At 45.6% G+C, this 20,490-nt stretch overlaps 1 protein-coding gene across 4 annotated transcripts in view; it reads left to right on the top strand.

Moving 5' to 3' along the window:
• EFCAB6 (EF-hand calcium binding domain 6) overlaps window positions 1-7,507 on the top strand; it is an 89,216-nt gene extending 81,709 nt beyond the window's left edge. For all 4 annotated transcript variants that reach the window (XM_072145362.1, XM_072145365.1, XM_072145364.1 and 1 more), the window contains 6 exons: window positions 1,608-1,835; window positions 1,966-2,181; window positions 3,015-3,189; window positions 4,328-4,512; window positions 4,737-4,886; window positions 6,866-7,507. In XM_072145362.1, the coding sequence (XP_072001463.1) occupies window positions 1,608-1,835; window positions 1,966-2,181; window positions 3,015-3,189; window positions 4,328-4,512; window positions 4,737-4,886; window positions 6,866-6,988 (1,077 nt within the window). In that variant the 3' untranslated portion in view covers window positions 6,989-7,507. The remainder of the gene's footprint in view (window positions 1-1,607; window positions 1,836-1,965; window positions 2,182-3,014; window positions 3,190-4,327; window positions 4,513-4,736; window positions 4,887-6,865) is intronic.
• The last annotated feature ends 12,983 nt before the right edge of the window (window positions 7,508-20,490 follow it).

Below are 20,490 nucleotides of genomic sequence, written 5' to 3'. Positions count from 1 at the left end.
GGCTCGCCTGTCTTCTCTACGGTTTGATTACCGGGGGAACGGACGGAAGTTTTTTACTATTAAGTGACGGTTTTGAGATAAAAACGTGAGAAATAAAGGGGCTGTCAAGAGAAACACATCATTATTATGGGATGTATGCAAACATTACGTGATGGATGGAACGGCTTCACGGTCACGGATGTGCCCATAGACATAGTCACGCTCCATAACCGGCCCAGCCCTGATGACTCTCTAGACTCAAGACCGAAGGAAATCTTAAGAGGGTTTGCAAAACTCCAATCACTGTCCCCCATCAAAATGCATATAATAAAAGGATCACAAATTATTGCTACTCCCCCTTGAGTCCTCCGTTGACTGGTAGCAATCTACAGCCGACCACATATATAAGCATTGTAGAATAGACAGTAAATGGTCTACCACAAGGAGATGTGGCACTTGAAGGCATCATAAAGGTGGTGTATTAAGTCAAAACCTCACCAATTCTTCCAACTAGTGGCTAAGATGTGGGGCAGTGTCCTTCTTAGCCTGGTCCTCAACACTCTCCGTAGACCAGGTAATACTATTGGTTCTTCTGGCATCCGTAATTGCTAAATTAAACTGGTGTCCATCGCTTTCCTTTGTCAGAACCCTGTAGTACCTCTGGTGGGCTCAGAGTTTATCAACCACTTTTCCCTAAAGTACGACCTGTCACTACCAGTAGCCCAGTATAGTGGTCTACTGGTAGTGGTCTAACCTAGTGGCTTACACCAACGATCAAGGACACAAACTGTAGGTCTTCAGATATCAACACCCCATTGGGTTGGTGGCTTCAAGCCTTCTGGCATGGACAGCCACTACAGTAGACTGGTTGTCAACCCTTCCTTACTGGAAGTACTCTATGATACCCGAGGTATAATCAGAGTCTAGCATCATCTCAGCCGAAAATAATATGTGGCATGCCTCTCCATTGAGGACCTGTCACTACCAATAGACCACATAAACCTAGTGGCTTACACCAACAATCAAGGACACAAACTGTAGGCCTTCTGATGTCAACACCCTATTGGGTTGGTGGCTTCAAGTCTTCTGGCATGGACAGCCACTAGAATTAGACTGGTTGTCAACCCTTCCTTACTGGAAGTACTCTATGATACCCAAGGTATAATCAAAGTCTACCACCATCTCAGCCCAAAATAATATGTGGCATGCCTCTCCATTGAGGGCTTGTCACTACCAATAGACCACATAAACCAAGTGGCTTACACCAATGATCAAGGACACATACTTTACATCTTCTGATATCAACACCCCATTGGGTTGGTGGCTTCAAGCCTTCTGGCATGGACAGCCACTACAGTAGACTGGTTGTCAACCCTTCCTTACTGGGAGTACTCTATGATACCCGAGGTATGAACAGAGTTTACCACCATCTCAGCCCAAAATAATATGGCGCATGCCTCTCCGTTGACTTCAGAAACCCAGAGTTAGAGACTGAATCAACATGTTTCCTTCTCATGGTTTTTATGTAGGAAAGTATGCTTTATATTTTGTATGATTAGAAATTCTACAACGTTGAACCATTTAACTTCATTAGAACAGAATATATTGTATCCTTCTTTGTTCCCCAGCCGGTATCCACCTGGGTGGAGAGAGTGGAATGGGCCACCAGACCAAGATCTAGTCAAGAGCTGACCATGAGGGACATTGTGGCACATATTCAAGAAGTCATGGCGGCACGCTTCTACTCTATCACTAAGGAGCTCTTCCACATCGATTATTCAGGCATCAACGTCATCTCGAAGGAAGACTTCCGAGAGTTTTTCCTTAAAAATTTCATGTTGCTCACAGATGACCAGGTCAGATTTTTTTTTTAGGTTTCAATCCAGCCAGGTTGTAGATGGACATCTTCTCCAGCAAAACTACTACTAGACTACCAGCCCTCTTCTGGTGCTAATATCACCGACTTTGTCGATTTTCTCTCCACAGTTTGAGCTTCTCTGGAACATTCTTCCACTGAATCCATACGGGAATCTCAAGTACCACGATTTCTTGAAGATGTTCAGCAGTGAAGTGCCAACCACCCCAGTACCATTGCCCCGTAATGCAGAACCCAACTACAAGTCGGAGTCATCAGTCACACAAGGACGGACATCGGTGACCAGACGTCCTAAAACAGCCCCCTCCAACTTAAATAAGCCACCTGTAAGATCTGTTCTGTACTTATGGTTTGTGATCTCAAAGTACATCCATATAATGTAGCAGTTTGAGTCTCCATGGTATATTATAGGTCAGTGATGGCAAACCTTTTAGCGGCCGAGTGCCCAAAAAGACACCCAAAACCCCCCTTTTTTATTGCAAGGTGCCAACCAAAAATTAAAGCGTAACTTACTGCTCCATGTTCTTCAACAATCATATTGGCCTCCTGAGGACAGCAACACAGTAGAAAGATGGAAAATTTGCATGATTTTAGCTTCTTTCCAGTGTCCCTCTGTAGACCTGTAGGGGCCAGCAGGAGGTCCTCCAAAGATTATTTGGCCCTGTCTATTCATTCTCCCTCTTCCTACAGTCCCATGTAGCAAAGTAAGTATCAAAATATGTCTGAAAGCAGCATCTTTTAAGTTGCTTGGAACTGCAGGAAGATTCTTCGAGTCCTGTCTTGGGTGATGGCCCGGGTGCCAACAGAAAGGGCTCTGAGTGCCGCCTCTGGCACCCGTGCCATAGGTTCGCCACCACTGTTATAGGGGATATGGGCCTGTTCAGAGAAGTTTGACCACTGGGACCCAGAATGATTACTGGAATTGAAGTTACCTAGATCCCTTAGTGAAAGGAGAAGCATAACACATGCATGACCACACTCTACGATAACATTGCCCAAATGATGTTACCAACAAGTCCCATAGACTTCAGTAGAGCAGCCACTTGGGGGGTTTAGTCTATGCACAGCTCCAGATGCCATAATACGATCATCTAGGGACTAAGTGTCTTCATTTTGTACTATTCCGATCATATTTTCTTAACCCTTTCCTCTACTACAGACTCCCCCTCAGAGGCCACATACAGCGGCACCGCGCCCAACACCGATGGTCAACTGCGAACACGTGGAAAATAAGTTAAGAAGTAAGATCTCCAAATGCTGGGAAGATGTTCACAGAGCGTTTCGGGACAAGGACCAGGAGAAGGAGGGTCAGGTGACATCTGCTAACTTCTCAGGTATATCACCTCTTTGGTAGACTTGTAGAGTCTTATGGAGTAACCCGCAGACCTCAGTACTGATGGTGGTGCCAAATTCTGGGGGGATTGTCTTGGTTACACTCCTGTCTATAATCAGCTATGTTTTCTGATATTACCCCTTATGCAGCCATCTTTTAGGACATAGTGAGTATGGGCTGTATGGCCTCTATTAGATTGTAGAGGGTGTGTGTTGTTATTGCGCATGCGCCCTGTATTAGGCAGTAGTGGGTGCACAGTGTTGACGTGCATGCATCCTGTTGATGTGTATGCGCCCTGTATTAGGCAGTAGTGTGTCTGTTCTGCTAATCCGCATCCGGCCTGTATTGGTCTGTAGTGGGTGTGTAGTTGTTGATGTGAATGCGGCCTATATTAAAGCGAACCTGTCATCAGGAATGTCATTTTAAGCTGGTGACAGGTTCCAGTACCCAATGCTATGCTAAATTTAAAAATGCCTTTGTCAGCTAGTTGAATCATTTCGGTACTTTTTAAAAGTTGATTTCACATTACCTGGCTCCCTGCCAGCAGAATGTGGTGAGTCCTGTGTCTCAGTCTCTTCTCTTCTATACTCATCCAGCACCCTCCCCCCTTTCCACTTCCTGTCAAGTGTGTTGAGCAGGCAGGGGAGGGAGGGGACAGCATGGAGCAGAGGAACAATGCATGAGTAGACACAGGCTGCTGCTCCCCGGAACTCACCACGTGCTACTTTCAGGGAGCCAGTTAAAGTGAAATAAACTTTTATAGAGTACTGAAATGATTTAGAATGCTGACAAAGGCATTTTTGAACATTACATAGAGTTTCGGAACCTGTCTCCAGCTCAAAATGATATTCCTGGTGACAGGCTCCCTTTAAGCTGTGGTGGGAGCGCGCTTTTTATGTGCATGCCGGATGTATTAGGTAGTAGCGCGCTGTTTAACTGCATGCGGCCTGTCATAGAGTGTAAACGGTGCTCATTAGTAATGTGTACCACCCCTTTAAGCTTCCCCGAACCCTACAGTCTACAAATGGACGTCTCCGGTTTGGCAAGTATCAGTTCATCTGTCACGTACCCTGTTTTGTTTCTGTTTCATGAGTAGCAGCCCCGTTATCCAGGCAATGTTTTCTATACGTTTTTCGCAGCTGTTCTCCGTCAGTTCAACGTGGACGTCACTGAGGAAGAACTGGAGACTTTAGCACTGAAGTACGATTTGAGAAACGACGGAAAAGTCTCCTATTCCGATTTCCTGCGGAATGTCACACTCGGAACAACACCGCCCAAAAATGCCCTGCTCCAGCGGATGAAGCTGCAGAAGCCACGAATACCGGTATGTAGTAAGACCGCGGCGTCTTGATCTTCTTTTCACTGAACTAGGTTTAGGATTCCTTCTTGCTAGCACCATGGACAGCAGTACATGGAAGTCTAAGGAGGGGGGAGCAGTGAGTCGCAGCAGCTAGGCCTCCACCCGTAACACACAGAAGAACTAGAGACACCTAGAACGTCTCCAGGTGGTTGTATCGCTGATTCGTTGTATATTTCCCTGCACCGTAGATGAGCACTGGATTATTCGGCCCCAATTTCCTGGATGCCATGCTGAGAATCCAACCAAAAATCCTCAACAACTGGAGACCGATGAGAAGAACTTTTCAGTCTTACGATGAGACAAGAAGTGGGTATATCAACATTCAGGATTTTAAACAGGTAAAATAAACTTCCACATTACAATATTATAGTACTAGAATATTAGTCGCTACTACACAGTACTATACTACTACTACTACTACTACTATACTACTACTATAATGTTATACTGTATTGTACTATATACACTCACCAGCCACTTTATTAGGTACACCATGCTAGTAACGGGTTGGACCCCCTTTTGCCTTCAGAACTGCCTCAATTCTTCGTGGCATAGATACAACAAGGTGCTGGAAGCTCCTCAGAGATTTCGGTCCATACTGACATGATGGCATCACACAGTTGCCGCAGATTTGTCGGCTGCACATCCATGATGCGAATCTCCCGTTCCACCACATCCCAAAGATGCTCTATTGGATTGAGATCTGGTGACTGTGGAGGCCATTTGTGTCCAGTGACCTCATTGTCATGTTCAAGAAACCAGTCTGAGATGATTCCAGCTTTATGACATGGCGCATTATCCTGCTGAAAGTAGCCATCAGATGTTACAGGGTACATTGTGGTCATAAAGGGATGGACATGGGCAGAAACAATACTCAGGTAGGCTGTGGCGTTGTACCAAGGGGCCCAAAGAGTGCCAAGAAAATATTCCCCACACCATGACACCACCACCACCAGCCTGAACCGTTGATACCAGGCAGGATGGATCCATGCTTTCATGTTGTTGACCCAAATTCTGACCCTACCATCCGAATGTCGCAGCAGAAATCGAGACTCATCAGACCAGGCAACGTTTTTCCAATCTTCTACTGTCCAATTTCGATGAGCTTGTGCAAATTGTAGCCTCAGTTTCCTGTTCTTAGCTGAAAGGAGTGGCACCCGGTGTGGTCTTCTGCTGCTGTAGCCCATCTGCCTCAAAGTTCGACGTACTGTGCGCTCAGAGATGCTCTTCTGCCTACCTTGGTTGTAACGGGTGGCGATTTGAGTCACTGTTGCCTTTCTATCAGCTCGAACCAGTCTGCCCATTCTCCTCTGACCTCTGGCATCAACAAGGCATTTCCGCCCACAGAACTGCCGCTCACTGGATGTTTTTTCTTTTTCGGACCATTCTCTGAGATGGTTGTGCGTGAAAATCCCAGTAGATCAGCAGTTTCTGAAATACTCAGACCAGCCCTTCTGGCACCAACAACCATGCCACGTTCAAAGGCCACAAATCACCTTTCTTCCCCATACTGATGCTCGGGAGAACTGCAGGAGATTGTCTTGACCATGTCTACATGTCTAAATGCACTGAGTTGCCGCCATGTGATTGGCTGATTAGAAATTAAGTGTTAACGAGCAGTTGGACAGGTGTACCTAATAAAGTGGCCGGTGAGTGTATACTGGTGCTATACTACTACTATAATGTTTTACTGTATTGTACTACACACACTGGTGCTATACTACTACTATTATAATGTATGCACTTTAGAATAGTTCATGTATTGGTTCTATACTTCTATAATGTTATACAGAGGTATGTTACATGTATGGTTGCTATACTACTACTATAATAATACTACACTGTAGTGTACTACATGTAATGCTACTATAATACTATACTACAGTGCACATAATGATACTATAGAGCTACCACAATACTTCACTCTTGTATAGTACTAATACTGCTGTGCTGTAGTATGCTATGTTACTAAGCTATATTACTTCCATACTATACTATAGTCATGACTTGTGGATGGGTCATTAATAGTTTGGAGGCTATAAAACCCCTTTAGTATCTGCATTGGAGGGTCTTCTTGTAGCCCCACTACATCCATCACATCAGCAGACATCTCCTCGGAGAACCATCTACCTACTGTAAGTGGATTTGTCGAGCAGCAGAGGCGCGCGTCACAGTATGGATCAGGTACCGCCTATAGGTACTGCCTATGTTCTGTCCCCTGATGTGAACAAAGCCCAACATAATATCCACGTTCATCCACAATTTCCATATCTGAAGGCGTCTGATTACTGTAATTTCAATCCATCTCTTATTGCAGGTTCTGCGGAAATTTGGCGCCAACCTCTCAGAGGATGAATTCTTCCACATTCTCGGATACTTTGACAAAGATTTCAAGTCGAAAATATCTTACAATGACTTTTTGAGTGAATTCCTGAAATAATTACCCCACGACGTGAACGTTTTCTGCGAAAACGCGTGAGTCGATTTTACACTTTTTGAAGAGAACGGGATAAATCAACTTACAAGTCGCCCGATTTCTGTTTATCATTAATAAACAAGCAATGGGCTCTAAATTCACACATTTTCATCCAAAAACAAGCATAACGAGGGCTTATTAAACTGTAGAAACCACCAAAATTCCAAAAATTTGTTGACTCAAAACTGGCTCCTCCCCCTCTCCCCCCAAAGATGAATATGATTGATATTTCAAAATTCCATTCCGTACAGAAATGATAAACAAACTCAATTAATATCTGCGCTTTCATTAAATCCCTTAATTAAATCTGCTTTATTTAAAAATAAATAAATAAAAATTTAATTGCATCAGTTAATTTTTTTTTTTCTCCCGGTGCTTTTACCATTTTCAAAAGGTATTTATATCATTTTAACTCATTATCTAAAAGATCTATATTTAACTAAATAAATTGGTGTTGAAATAAAAAAAATATTTTCATTTTCAGTTTCATTTATTATATTTTTTTACATTACTATATTTTAGGACTGTAAGACAAAGATGAGAAAATATCTTGCTGTGTGTGTATGATAGTGATGTGCATGTTGTCTGTGTATATAGCAGTGCTGGGTGTGTTGCTGTGTTTGTATAGTAGTGCTGTGTGTGTTGCTGTATGTGTATAGCAGTGCTGTGTGTATAGCAGTGCTGGGTGTGTTTCTATGTGTGTAGCAGTGCTGGGTGTGTTGCTGTGTTTGTATAGCAGTGCTGGGTGTGTTGCTATATGTATAGCAGTGCTGGGTGTGTTGCTATGTGTATAGCAGTGCCGGGTGTGTTGCTGTATGTGTATAGCAGTGCTGGGTGTGTTGCTTTGTGCATAGCAGTGCTGGGTGTGTTGCTGTGTGTGTATAGCAGTCCTGGGTGTGTTGCTGTGTGTGTATATTAGTGCTGAGTGTGTTGCTGTGTGTATAGAAGTGCTGGGTGTGTTGCTGTGTGTATAGAAGTGCTGGGTGTGTTGCTGTGTGTATAGCAGTGCTGGGCGTATTGCTGTGTGTAGCAGTGCTGGGTGTGTTGCTGTATGTGTATAGCAGTGCTGGGTGTGTTGCTATGTTTGTATAGTAGTGCTGGGTGTGTTGCTGTATGTGTATAGCAGTCCTGGGTGTGTTGCTGTGTGTGTATATTAGTGCTGGATGTGTTGCTGTGTGTATAGAAGTGCTGTGTGTGTTGCTATGTTTGTATAGTAGTGCTGGGTGTGTTGCTGTATGTGTATAGCAGTGCTGTGTGTGTTGCTGGGTGTGTATAGCAGAGCTGGGCGTGTTACTGGGTGTGTATAGTAGTGCTGGATGTGTTGCTGTCTTTGCATAGCAGTACTGTGTGTATAGCAGTGCTGGGTGTGTTGCTGTGTGTGTATAGCAGTGATGGGTGTGTTGTGTGTATAGCAGTGCTGGGTGTGTTGCTGTATGTGTATAACAGTGCTGGGTGTGTTGCTGTATGTGTATAGCAGTGCTGGGTGTGTTGCTGTGTTTGTATAGCAGTGCTGGGTGTGTTGCTGTGTTTGTATAGCAGTGCTGGGTGTGTTGCTATATGTGTATAGCAGTTCTAGGTGTGTTGCTATGTGTATAGCAGTGCTGGGTGTGTTGCTATGTGTATAGCAGTGCTGGGTGTGTTGCTGTATGTGTATAGCAGTGCTGGGTGTGTTGCTATGTGTATAGCAGTACTGGGTGTGTTGCTATGTGTATAGCAGTACTGGGTGTGTTGCTGTATGTGTATAGCAGAGCTGGGTGTGTTGCTATGTGTATAGCAGTGCTGGGTGTGTTGCTGTGTTTGTATAGCAGTGCTGGGTGTGTTGCTGTGTTTGTATAGCAGTGCTGGGTGTGTTGCTGTGTTTGTATAGCAGTGTTGGGTGTGTTGCTATATGTGTATAGCAGTTCTAGGTGTGTTGCTATGTGTATAGCAGTGCTGGGTGTGTTGCTGTATGTGTATAGCAGTGCTGGGTGTGTTGCTATGTGTATAGCAGTACTGGGTGTGTTGCTGTATGTGTATAGCAGAGCTGGGTGTGTTGCTATGTGTATAGCAGTCCTGGTTGTGTTGATGTCTGTATATCAGTGCTAGATGTGTTGCTGTGTGTATAGAAGTGCTGGGTGTGTTGCTGTGTGTATAGCAGTGCTGTGTTTGTTGCTGTGTGTGTATAGAAGTGCTGTGTTTGTTGTGTGTATAGCAGTTCTGTGTTTGTTGCTGGGTGTGTATATATCAGTGCTATGTATGTTGCTTTGTGTGTATAGCAGTGTGGGTGTGTTGCTGTCTTTGTATAACAGTGCTGGGTGTGGTTGTATGTGTATATCAGTGCTATGTATGTTGCTTTGTGTGTATAGCAGTGCTGGGTGTGTTACTGTGTGTATAGCAGTGCTGGGTGTGTTGCTGTGTGTATAGCAGTGCTGGGTGTGTTGCTGTGTGTGTAAAGCAGTGCTGGGTGTGTTGCTGTGTGTATATCAGTGCTGGGTGTGTTGCTGTGTGTATATCAGTGCTAGATGTGTTGCTGTGTGTATAGAAGTGCTGGGTGTGTTGCTGTGTGTATAGCAGTGCTGTGTTTGTTGCTGTGTGTGTATAGCGGTACTGTGTTGTGTGTATAGCAGTGCTGTGTTTGTTGTGTGTATAGCAGTGCTGTGTTTGTTGCTGGGTGTGTATATATCAGTGCTATGTATGTTGCTTTGTGTGTATAGCAGTGCGGATGTGTTGCTGTGTTTGTATAGCAGTGCTGGGTGTGTTGCTGTCTTTGTATAACAGTGCTGGGTGTGGTTGTATGTGTATATTAGTGCTGGGTGTGTTGCTGTGTGTATAGCAGTCCTGGGTGTGTTGCTATGTGTGTATTGCAGTGCTGGGTGTGTTGCTATGTGTGTATAGCAGTGCTGGGAGTGTTGCTGTGTGTGTACATATCAGTGCTGGGTGTGCTGATGTGTATATATCAGTGCTGGGTTTGTTGCTATGTGTATAACAGTGCTGGGTGTGGTTGTATGTGTATATTAGTGCTGGGTGTGTTGCTGTGTGTATATTAGTGCTGGGTGTGTTGCTGTGTGTAGCAGTGCTGGGTGTGTTGCTGGGTATGTATATTAGTGCTGGGTGTGTTGCTATGTGTATAACAGTGCTGGGTGTGGTTTTATGTGTATATTAGTGGTGGGTGTGGTTGTATGTGTATATTAGTGCTGGGTGTGTTGCTGTGTGTATTGAAGTGCTGGGTGTGTTGCTGTGTGTATTGAAGTGCTGGGTGTGTTGCTGGGTATGTATATTAGTGCTGGGTGTGTTGCTGTGTGTATATTAGTGCTGGGTGTGTTGCTGTGTGTATATTAGTGCTGGGTGTGTTGCTGTGTGTATTGAAGTGCTGGGTGTGTTGCTGTGTGTATATTAGTGCTGGGTGTGTTGCTGTGTGTATATTAGTGCTGGGTGTGTTGCTGTGTGTATTGAAGTGCTGGGTGTGTTGCTGTGTGTATTGAAGTGCTGGGTGTGTTGCTGTGTGTATTGAAGTGCTGGGTGTGTTGCTGTGTGTATTGAAGTGCTGGGTGTGTTGCTGTGTATATAGCAGTCCTGGGTGTGTTGCTGTTTGTATTGAAGTGCTGGGTGTGTTGCTGGGTATGTATATTAGTGCTGGGTGTGTTGCTGTGTGTATATAGCTGTGCTGTGTAACAGAGCTGAGAATATGTGAATGAATGGATGTAGCATAGCTTTGTGTTGTGTCCTTTTATTTTTTTATTTTTTTGGTTCTTATAGTAAGGTGCATTTTTATACTCTAAAAAATGATAAATTTAATTGTTTCTGTGTTTTAGAATATGGACGTTACTATCAAATGATATATTATGGTAGGTTGATGATAAATGGTAAAATGATAAAATATACAAAATCTTTAGTTATCATAGATTGGCCATCAAACATAAGACCTTTTTTTAACGTATTATGGTATTTTTTTTACTTTACATTTTTGTTTTTTTTTCTCATATTTTTATTCTATGAATTTTAGAATATATGCAATTTTTTTCTTTTTAAATAGCAAGCGAATGATAAAATATAATTTTTTTGCCTCTGTAAAAAAAAATTCATGTTATTTTCCCCCACACCAATCAGCGTTTTAGCTAATTCTTTTAAATATATTTTCCATTGATACATTTTTTGTATTTTCTAATGTTTTCATTTTTTAAAATAAATGTGACCCAGTTATTAAAAATAATGAATAGATTTGTTAACATTTTTTTTTTTTAAAAGAGAAATATACTTTTTTTTTTCAAATTTATATCTTAATTTTTTTTTATATATTTTTCAATTATGTGTTTTCTAATTTGTTTTTTTTAATGCAACCACATTATTAAAAATTATACTTTTTTTTTTATAATATCCTAATTTTTTTTCCCTCCCATAAAACCGTCTGCTGTTTCCTGTCTAAATAATAGAAAACTAAATCCGAGAAATATTATTTGCTTGTGTGAAATGAATCTACAATGTCCCTTTTGTCCCTACATTTCCGCCTTATAATAATGGAGCCCATTTTCCCCCGAACAATGTTTCATTACAATATAATAAGCGCGAGCTTCGCTCTGTAAGGCTGCCTCATATTTTGTCTGGAATCAGAAAAAAAAAATTTATTTACATGCATGAGAGGAAATAATAGACTTGAAATTGAAGTCATCGAAGCAAGAAATTATCATATGGCTCGTAGCATTATCTTTAACTTGACTTAATACAGGTATCGGCGTTCCGACAATCCAAGAAATTTCTCGAAAGAAATATTCTTATCCTTTAACCGTTCCCATTGCATCATATTAATAGATGGAGTATAAAAACATTTACTCATGAAGATTTTTCAGTCCATATCATTATCTGCCACTGATAAAACAAATTTGCCGAGTTCTTGTTGACGAACCGGAAAACCCAATGATGGCCACTTAGTTACAGCTACATGGCTCCCGTTTCTGGTTGGACAAGAAGTGATGAGTCTGTTTTGGCCTTGGTGGTCACATAATCATTTATGGTCGTGGTCATCAATGATTCTTGAACATGTGACCGGGAAGGCTAGTGATTGGCTCCAGCCTGCACATGACCTTCACCACTTCCTGTCTGAGACCACAATTCGAGAAGGGTCATGTCGCTGGAATGGGGTATCGGGTAGATGAATATGCTCTCTTTTTTATTTTATCTGTCCCCCGACCACCAATAGGTTATTTCAGAAAATCCCTTTAAAATTTTCAAAATCAAAGAATAAAAATGTCAACAAGAAGATACAAGAAACAGTTTTTTTTACTATTTTTTTTCTTGATTTTAAATTAAATTGGTCACTTGAAGAGGTTGAAGTTAAGTTTTTGTTTAATTTGACAAGTGTGATATACTTACCTCTCTCTGGGACTCTTCTGCAGCATGGTACCTCCCATCACTAGCACCTCCCATCACTGGTACCTCCCATCACTAGCACCTCCCATCACTGGTACCTCCCATCACTGGCACCTCCCATCACTGGCACCTCCCATCAATGTCTCCTCCAATCACTGGCACCTCCCATCACTGGCACCTCCCATCACTAGCACCTCCCATCACTGGTATAATAGTGTGAGCCCGATACAGCCGATGTGCACTGCCGATGTGATGTCAGCAAACAAGGCCAGTGGTGACGGGAGGTACAGCTGCGTGCCGGAGGGCCGGATAGAGGCAAGTATAGCGTGTTTATTATTGTTATACCCCAGATGTCCGATATTAAACAAAAAAAACCCTAATCCTCTATCAAAAAAATTTCCAAAAATGTTAATACTTTGCTCATACTCTCTGATTAATATGATCATTTAGTGATATCCATGGGAGGGCATGAAAAATCCCAAACTCCTCCATAAAATCCTACAGTAAGATGGATTTACAATTCATAGAAAATAAAACCCTTCCAGCAAAACACAAGCCCTGATATGGATGATGATAAGAGCTCTTAAAAAGCAGATATGAAAGAATGAAACAAATCGTGAAAGCCAAAACCTGCTGCGGTAGTAAGAGGCTACACCATATCTGTAGCATCAGTTTGATGCAACTAAAGGGGCATTTTTGGCACTTCTAGCCGGGCCCATTAGTGCCTGGAAACATCACTCATGGCCAGTAGCATAACTTGAAGCTGATGGACCCCAGTGCAAAGTCTGTGCCAGGCCCCCGACTATAATGTATGTTTTATAGTAATAGTCATCTTATATTGGAAAGTGACACCATAAGGGCCCCCTAAACCTCCTGGGCCCAGGTGCAATCGCAACCTCTGCACCCCCTCAAGTTACGCCCCTGCTCATGGCATAGAGCGAGTAGCAAAAAGTGCTAAAACCTGGAGACTGCTGCAACACCAGGAGTAAAGTACCGTATATACTCGTGTATAAGCCGAGTTTTTCAGCACAAAAAATGTGCTGAAAAAACTCCCCTCGGCTTATACACGAGTCAAGTAAAAAATTAAAAACTTAATACTCACCCTCCGGTGTCCGGATCGTTGGCGCGGGTCCCGATGTTCAGCGCGCGGCTCCCGATCTTCGGCGCGGGTCCCGGCGGCTCCTCTTCTCTCTTCTTTCTTCTCTGTTCTCTCGCCGGCAGAGTCGCATCCATGCGACCTGTGGCGGGCGCACACTATGATACGGCGGTGTCGCCGCTGATGACGTCATCAGCGGCGACACCACGCCGAAGATCGGGAGCCGCGCGCTGAACATCGGGACCCGCGCCAACGATCCGGACACCGGAGGGTGAGTATTACGTTTTTTATTTTTTTTGGCAGGGGGCTGCCTGTCTGTATACTACATTGGGGGGGCTGCCTGGCTGTATACTACATTGGGGGGCTGCCTGGCTGTATACTACATTGGGGGGGCTGCCTGGCTGTATACTACATTGGGGGGCTGCCTGGCTGTATACTACATTGGGGGGCTGCCTGGCTGTATACTACATTGGGGGGGCTGCCTGGCTGTATACTACATTGGGGGGGCTGCCTGTCTGTATACTACATTGGGGGGCTGCCTGGCTGTATACTACATTGGGTGGCTGCCTGGCTGTATACTACATTGGGGGGGGGCTGCCTGGCTGTATGCTACATTGGGGGGGGCTGCCTGGCTGTATACTACATTGGGGGGGCTGCCTGGCTGTATACTACATTGGGGGGGCTGCCTGGCTGTATACTACATTGGGTGGCTGCCTGGCTGTATACTACATTGGGGGGGCTGCCTGGCTGTATTGGGGGGCTGCCTGGCTGTATACTACATTGTGGGGGCTGGCTGGCTCTATACTACATTGGGGGGGCTGCCTGGCTCTATACTACATTGGGGGGCTGCCTGGCTGTATACTACATTGGGGGGCTGCCTGGCTGTATACTACATTGGGGGGGCTGCCTGGCTGTATACTACATTGGGGGGGCTGCCTGTCTGTATACTACATTGGGGGGCTGCCTGGCTGTATACTACATTGGGTGGCTGCCTGGCTGTATACTACATTGGGGGGCTGCCTGGCTGTATACTACATTGGGGGGCTGCCTGGCTGTATACTACATTGGGGGGGCTGCCTGGCTGTATACTACATTGGGGGGGCTGCCTGTCTGTATACTACATTGGGGGGCTGCCTGGCTGTATACTACATTGGGTGGCTGCCTGGCTGTATACTACATTGGGGGGGGGCTGCCTGGCTGTATGCTACATTGGGGGGGCTGCCTGGCTGTATACTACATTGGGGGGGCTGCCTGGCTGTATACTACATTGGGTGGCTGCCTGGCTGTATACTACATTGGGGGGGCTGCCTGGCTGTATACTACATTGGGGGGGCTGCCTGGCTGTATTGGGGGGCTGCCTGGCTGTATACTACATTGTGGGGGCTGGCTGGCTCTATACTACATTGGGGGGGCTGCCTGGCTGTATACTACATTGGGGGGGCTGCCTGGCTGTATACTACATTGGGGGGCTGCCTGGCTGTATACTACATTGGGGGGGCTGCCTGGCTGTATACTACATTGGGGGGGCTGCCTGGCTGTATACTACATTGGGGGGGCTTCCTGGCTGTATACTACATTGGGGGGGCTGCCTGGCTGTATACTACATTGGGGGGGCTGCCTGGCTGTATACTACATTGGGGGGGCTGCCTGGCTGTATACTACATTGGGGGGGGGGGGGCTACCTGGCTGTATACTACATTGGGGGGGGGCTACCTGGCTGTATACTACATTGGGGGGGGGGCTGCCTGGCTGTATACTACATTGGGGGGGGGGCTGCCTGGCTGTATACTACATTGGGGGGGCTGCCTGGCTGTATACTACATTGGGGGGGCTGCCTGGCTGTATACTACATTGGGAGGGCTGCCTGGCTGTATACTACATTGGGGGGCTGCCTGGCTGTATACTACATTGGGGCGGCTGCCTGGCTGTATACTACATTGGGAGGGCTGCCTGGCTGTATACTACATTGGGGGGGCTGCCTGGCTGTATACTACATTGGGTGGCTGCCTGGCTGTATACTACATTGGGGGGGCTGCCTGGCTGTATACTACATTGGGGGGGGGGGGGCTGCCTGGCTGTATACTACATTGGGGGGCTGCCTGGCTGTATACTACATTGGGGGGGCTGCCTGGCTGTATTGGGGGGCTGCCTGGCTGTATACTACATTGGGGGGGGCTGCCTGGCTGTATACTACATTGGGGGGGCTGCCTGGCTGTATACTACATTGGGGGGGCTGCCTGGCTGTATACTACATTGGGGGGGATGCCTGGCTGTATACTACATTGGGTGGCTGCCTGGCTGTATACTACATTGGGGGGGCTGCCTGGCTGTATACTACATTGGGGGGGGGGGGGCTGCCTGGCTGTATTGGGGGGCTGCCTGGCTGTATACTACATTGGGGGGCTGCCTGGCTGTATACTACATTGGGGGGGCTGCCTGGCTGTATACTACATTGGGGGGCTGCCTGGCTGTATACTACATTGGGGGGGCTGCCTGGCTGTATACTACATTGGGGGGGCTGCCTGGCTGTATACTACATTGGGGGGCTGCCTGGCTGTATACTACATTGGGGGGGGGCTGCCTGGCTGTATACTACATTGGGGGGGCTGCCTGGCTGTATACTACATTGGGGGGGGGGGGCTGCCTGGCTGTATACTACATTGGGGGGGCTGCCTGGCTGTATACTACATTGGGGGGGCTGCCTGGCTGTATACTACATTGGGGCGGCTGCCTGGCTGTATACTACATTGGGGGGGCTGCCTGGCTGTATACTACATTGAGGGGGCTGCCTGGCTGTATGCTACATTGGGGGGGCTGCCTGGCTGTATACTACATTGGGGGGGCTGCCTGGCTGTATACTACATTGGGGGGGCTGTCTGGCTGTATTGGGGGGCTGCCTGGCTGTATACTACATTGTGGGGCCTGGCTGGCTCTATACTACATTGGGGGGGCTGCCTGGCTGTATACTACATTGGGGGGGGGGGGCTGCCTGGCTGTATACTACATTGGGGGGGCTGCCTGGCTGTATACTACATTGGGGGGGCTGCCTGGCTGTATACTACATTGGGGGGGGCTGCCTGGCTGTATTGGGGGGCTGCCTGGCTGTATACTACATTGGGGGGCTGCCTGGCTGTATACTACATTGGGGGGGCTGCCTGGCTGTATACTACATTGGGGGGCTGCCTGGCTGTATACTACATTGGGGGGCTGGCTGGCTGTATGCTACATGGGGCTGGCTGGCTGTATACTACACCCTCGGCTTATACTCGAGTCAATATGTTTTCCCAGTTTTTGGTGGTAGAATTAGGGGTCTCGGCTTATACTCGGGTCGGCTTATACTCCAATATATACGGTAAGTACTTTTTTTTTTTTTTTTTTTTTGCTTTCCTTGTCTTGGTCCTAGGGAAAGTTTCCTTGATTCCTGAAAAAACCTCTTCAAGTCCAAATTTTGATTTATTTAGCTAAGTAAATCTGTCTGTAGCATCAAGGTTATGTGTGGATTAGAATCAGAGTACAAGGACAGGTTATTAAACATGAGAGTATTGGGGGAGATTTAGCAGAAGTTTCTCAAGTAAAACTGTCATAGTTGTGCATGGAAACCAATCAGAGCTCAGCTTTTATTATATAAACAACTGTGGGGAAATGAAAGCTGAGCTCTGATTGGTTGCTATGGGCAACTAGAACAGTTCTGCTCTAAGAGACTGATAAATCTCCCCCTATTTAGTTTATGGGGAGATCTAATTACAACGTACATTACAGAGATCTTTCTAATAATCCTAGGCCTTTAACCAAGACATTTCATCATCGTCATAGATGGGATTCTTTACTGTAACAGCAGTGACAATATTGAACTTTCCGCCACCGGATGTTGTGATGGGCACCATGTGCAAGTTCAGGAGGGACCTGGGTGCCTTCTTTAAAACATACATATCAGGATAGGGGAACTAAATTTTGTTTGATGAGGTGAATGATTCTGACTGGAGATGACCAGACCTGAACCTTAGGTTCTGTTCCTCTGTTGGACATGTTGCTTGATGGGCTGTAGAGCAGCTGATCCAGCAGCTTTACGCCACTGGCCGGTAGGCATGGCTTTGATTGGCCAGTTGTGTCCATCAGGCAACATGTCCGGGTTTGGCAGAGCTGCCGAACCTCAAGTTTCGGGTCCACTCATCTCTAATTCTGACTTCCGTCGGGAAAGGTTTTTCTCTCTGTCGAAGGCCAACTGGGTTTTTTCCTTCCTTGTAGGATCATAGGTTGGTCTTCAACCTTGTCTACTATGACGACCAACATTGTATCTTGGCTCCATTCCCCGGTTTTGCCTCATTAGTTTGATTGAGGTGTAACGTTGTATATATATACTAGTTATTTTTCGGATTGCAAAGTGAATTTTTTTTTCCATCTTTGTGTGTTTTTGCATTCCCGTACATCTCCTTCGCCTCTTCTCCGAGAAGCGTTACCGTCTGATAAGCCCAATCAACAGTTATTTTAGCGATCCACTTAGCACTCCGCCTAACAAAAACATCCATTTCCAATGTACTTTATCATCAAGCATCTGTTCCCGGCGTCTGATTGTAACAAACAAGTGAAAAGGACATCCTTCTTACTCATCCCTCATTCATCGCTGGCGTCCTCGCCCCGCGATCCTCTCCGCTCTCTATCTCTACAGAAATACATCTCATCCCCAACGTCTTCATCTTGACGTGAGCGGAATATCGATCAGCTTCATGTCGGGGGATTGTGAAGCCGTAATTAAATGAACATCTCATATTCTGTCTCTTTCTGCCCGTGAAAACACAAATCTGATATTAAGCGCCGTCCTCCGCGCACGCGGTAAAACATCTCTCGCTGCGTATCGTTGGGAACTGACGGGAGTCGTCCATCACGATCTACCGGGAGATCGGAAGAGATTCATGGGCACTCAGGAAATTCTCAATGACAAACGTTTACTGGTTTTAAGTCGGATCAAGGAAATTCCGGTCAAGAAGATACATATTGGGGCTCATTTACTTGTACCAGTTCCTTGGAGTTCACAGAAAGTGCGTTGTCCGACGATCATGAACTGTGCCGCGATTCACTAAGATTGTGCACCCGATATCCTGCATGTGTCGCTTCCCCGCACAGGTCCGACAGAGTTCACCTTCTTCTTCCTGGTGCATGTAAGTGCCTGATCTTGCGACACAATTTGAATCTTAAATCTCGCGCTCAGTCCGAATCAGTCGGATCGTCCGACAGGACGCCCCCCGATTTCTGTCGCATGGAAGCCAGTGGAGCTACGCCAAAATCCAATCGCGTGCCACACATTCCCAGCACAGACCCCTATTAAATACCCGTCAAAGCTGCGCAAATCCCGAAACCAGCGAACAATCCGACGAAAGTGCGGACCATAACCCTTAGTAAATAAGCCCCATTCTCTTATTGGCCGATTTGGTTGATCCTTTGAATGTTACACTTAAAGGGAGTTTTCTCCCGACCCCCTCCTCAACAAAAGAGAAAGACGTCAAGTCATTGGGGGTTATTTGCTAAGGGTCCAAATCGCGCATTTTTGCCGGGTTTCCCAAATATTTCCAATTTGCGCTGAATTGCCCCGGGATTTTGGCGCACGCGATCGGATTTTGGTGCATCGGCGCCGGCTTTCACGCGACAGAAATTGGTGGGCGTGGCGCCAGACAACTTGACGGATTCCGAAAAACCGCGGAATTTAAAAAAGAATTTGTGTCGCAAGATCTGCACTTACATGCACCGGGAAGAAGAAGGTGAACTCCGGCGGACCTCGGCGCAGCAGCGACACCTGCTGGATATCGGGTGCACGGACCCTACTGAATGCCGGCAGACCCGAATCAGTGTCGGACAACGCCCCGCGGGATCGCGACTGGACCGGGTAAGTAAATGTGCCCCAATGAGTGCTTCTTTATATGAAACTTGTATTATCATATCTAATATGGCTGCCAGTCAATCTTAAAGGGAATCTGTCAGCAGTTTGGACCCCGAAAAGTATTGTCCCTGCAGAGATGTGTAATCACACCTTGGTGTATTTTGTAAGTAGCAGCAGGACTGTGCAAAATTGTAGCTTCTTCAAATGCAGTGGGTGTAGGTCCTCACACTGCTGTGCTCTTTGCTCTCTGCATATAACTGCTCCAAAGGCTCCTTCACTCTGCTCTAAATGACTTCTGTAGTGTTCAACCAGAAGCCAGCTACAGCTACAATGGGGAAAAGCTAATGCTAAATAAGGTCACCTGTACAAAGGTCACTCTACTACTAAGGCGAGTAAAGGGGACCCCTCTCTCAAAACACTCAGACCCCCTCCCCCCCTAAAATCTAAAATTACGCAATATATTAAATTGCTAAATCAAAAACTACAATTAAATCTATTAACCTGTAATCTTCCCTTTTTTGGGTCTCCAGACCTTATTACATACATTAGGAGAGTGCGGGGTAAGCGCTAAGCATGCGGCTGTCACTATTCGTATTACTGGGCGTCCCCCCTCCTCCGGCAGTTCTCTGTGCTGTATTCTGGGGAGATGTGTTAAACATGCCTAATTTCCATTTTTAATTTGCATTTTAATTACCTGTCTCAGTCTGAAATGAGAAGGATAACCAGAAGAACGCACGCCGGATCTCACCGGCTCCGATCAGGACATTCAGACAATGCACCAAACATCCGGATCTGTTCCCTGTTTACTTTGTCAGCTGTGAGGCTTTTTTTGAAGTCCTAGAAAGTCTTTCGTAAAAATTTTTGCCAAAAAAAAATGTGCATTTTTTTGGCCTTTGTTTATGGCTGTGTACAGTATATACACACATACAGTATATAGACATCATACACACCATATACACACATGTACAGTATATACACACACCTACAGAATATACACACATGCATACATACAGTATATGGACCTCGTACACACCAAACACTAAATACACATACATACATTATATAGACATCATACACACCATATACACACATGTACAGTATATACACACACACCTACAGAATATACACACATGCATACATACAGTATATGGACCT

This window comes from Engystomops pustulosus, chromosome 4, assembly GCF_040894005.1.
Source record: "Engystomops pustulosus chromosome 4, aEngPut4.maternal, whole genome shotgun sequence".
NCBI lineage: Eukaryota > Metazoa > Chordata > Amphibia > Anura > Leptodactylidae > Engystomops > Engystomops pustulosus.
This window is presented reverse-complemented; position numbering and strand designations above follow the sequence as displayed.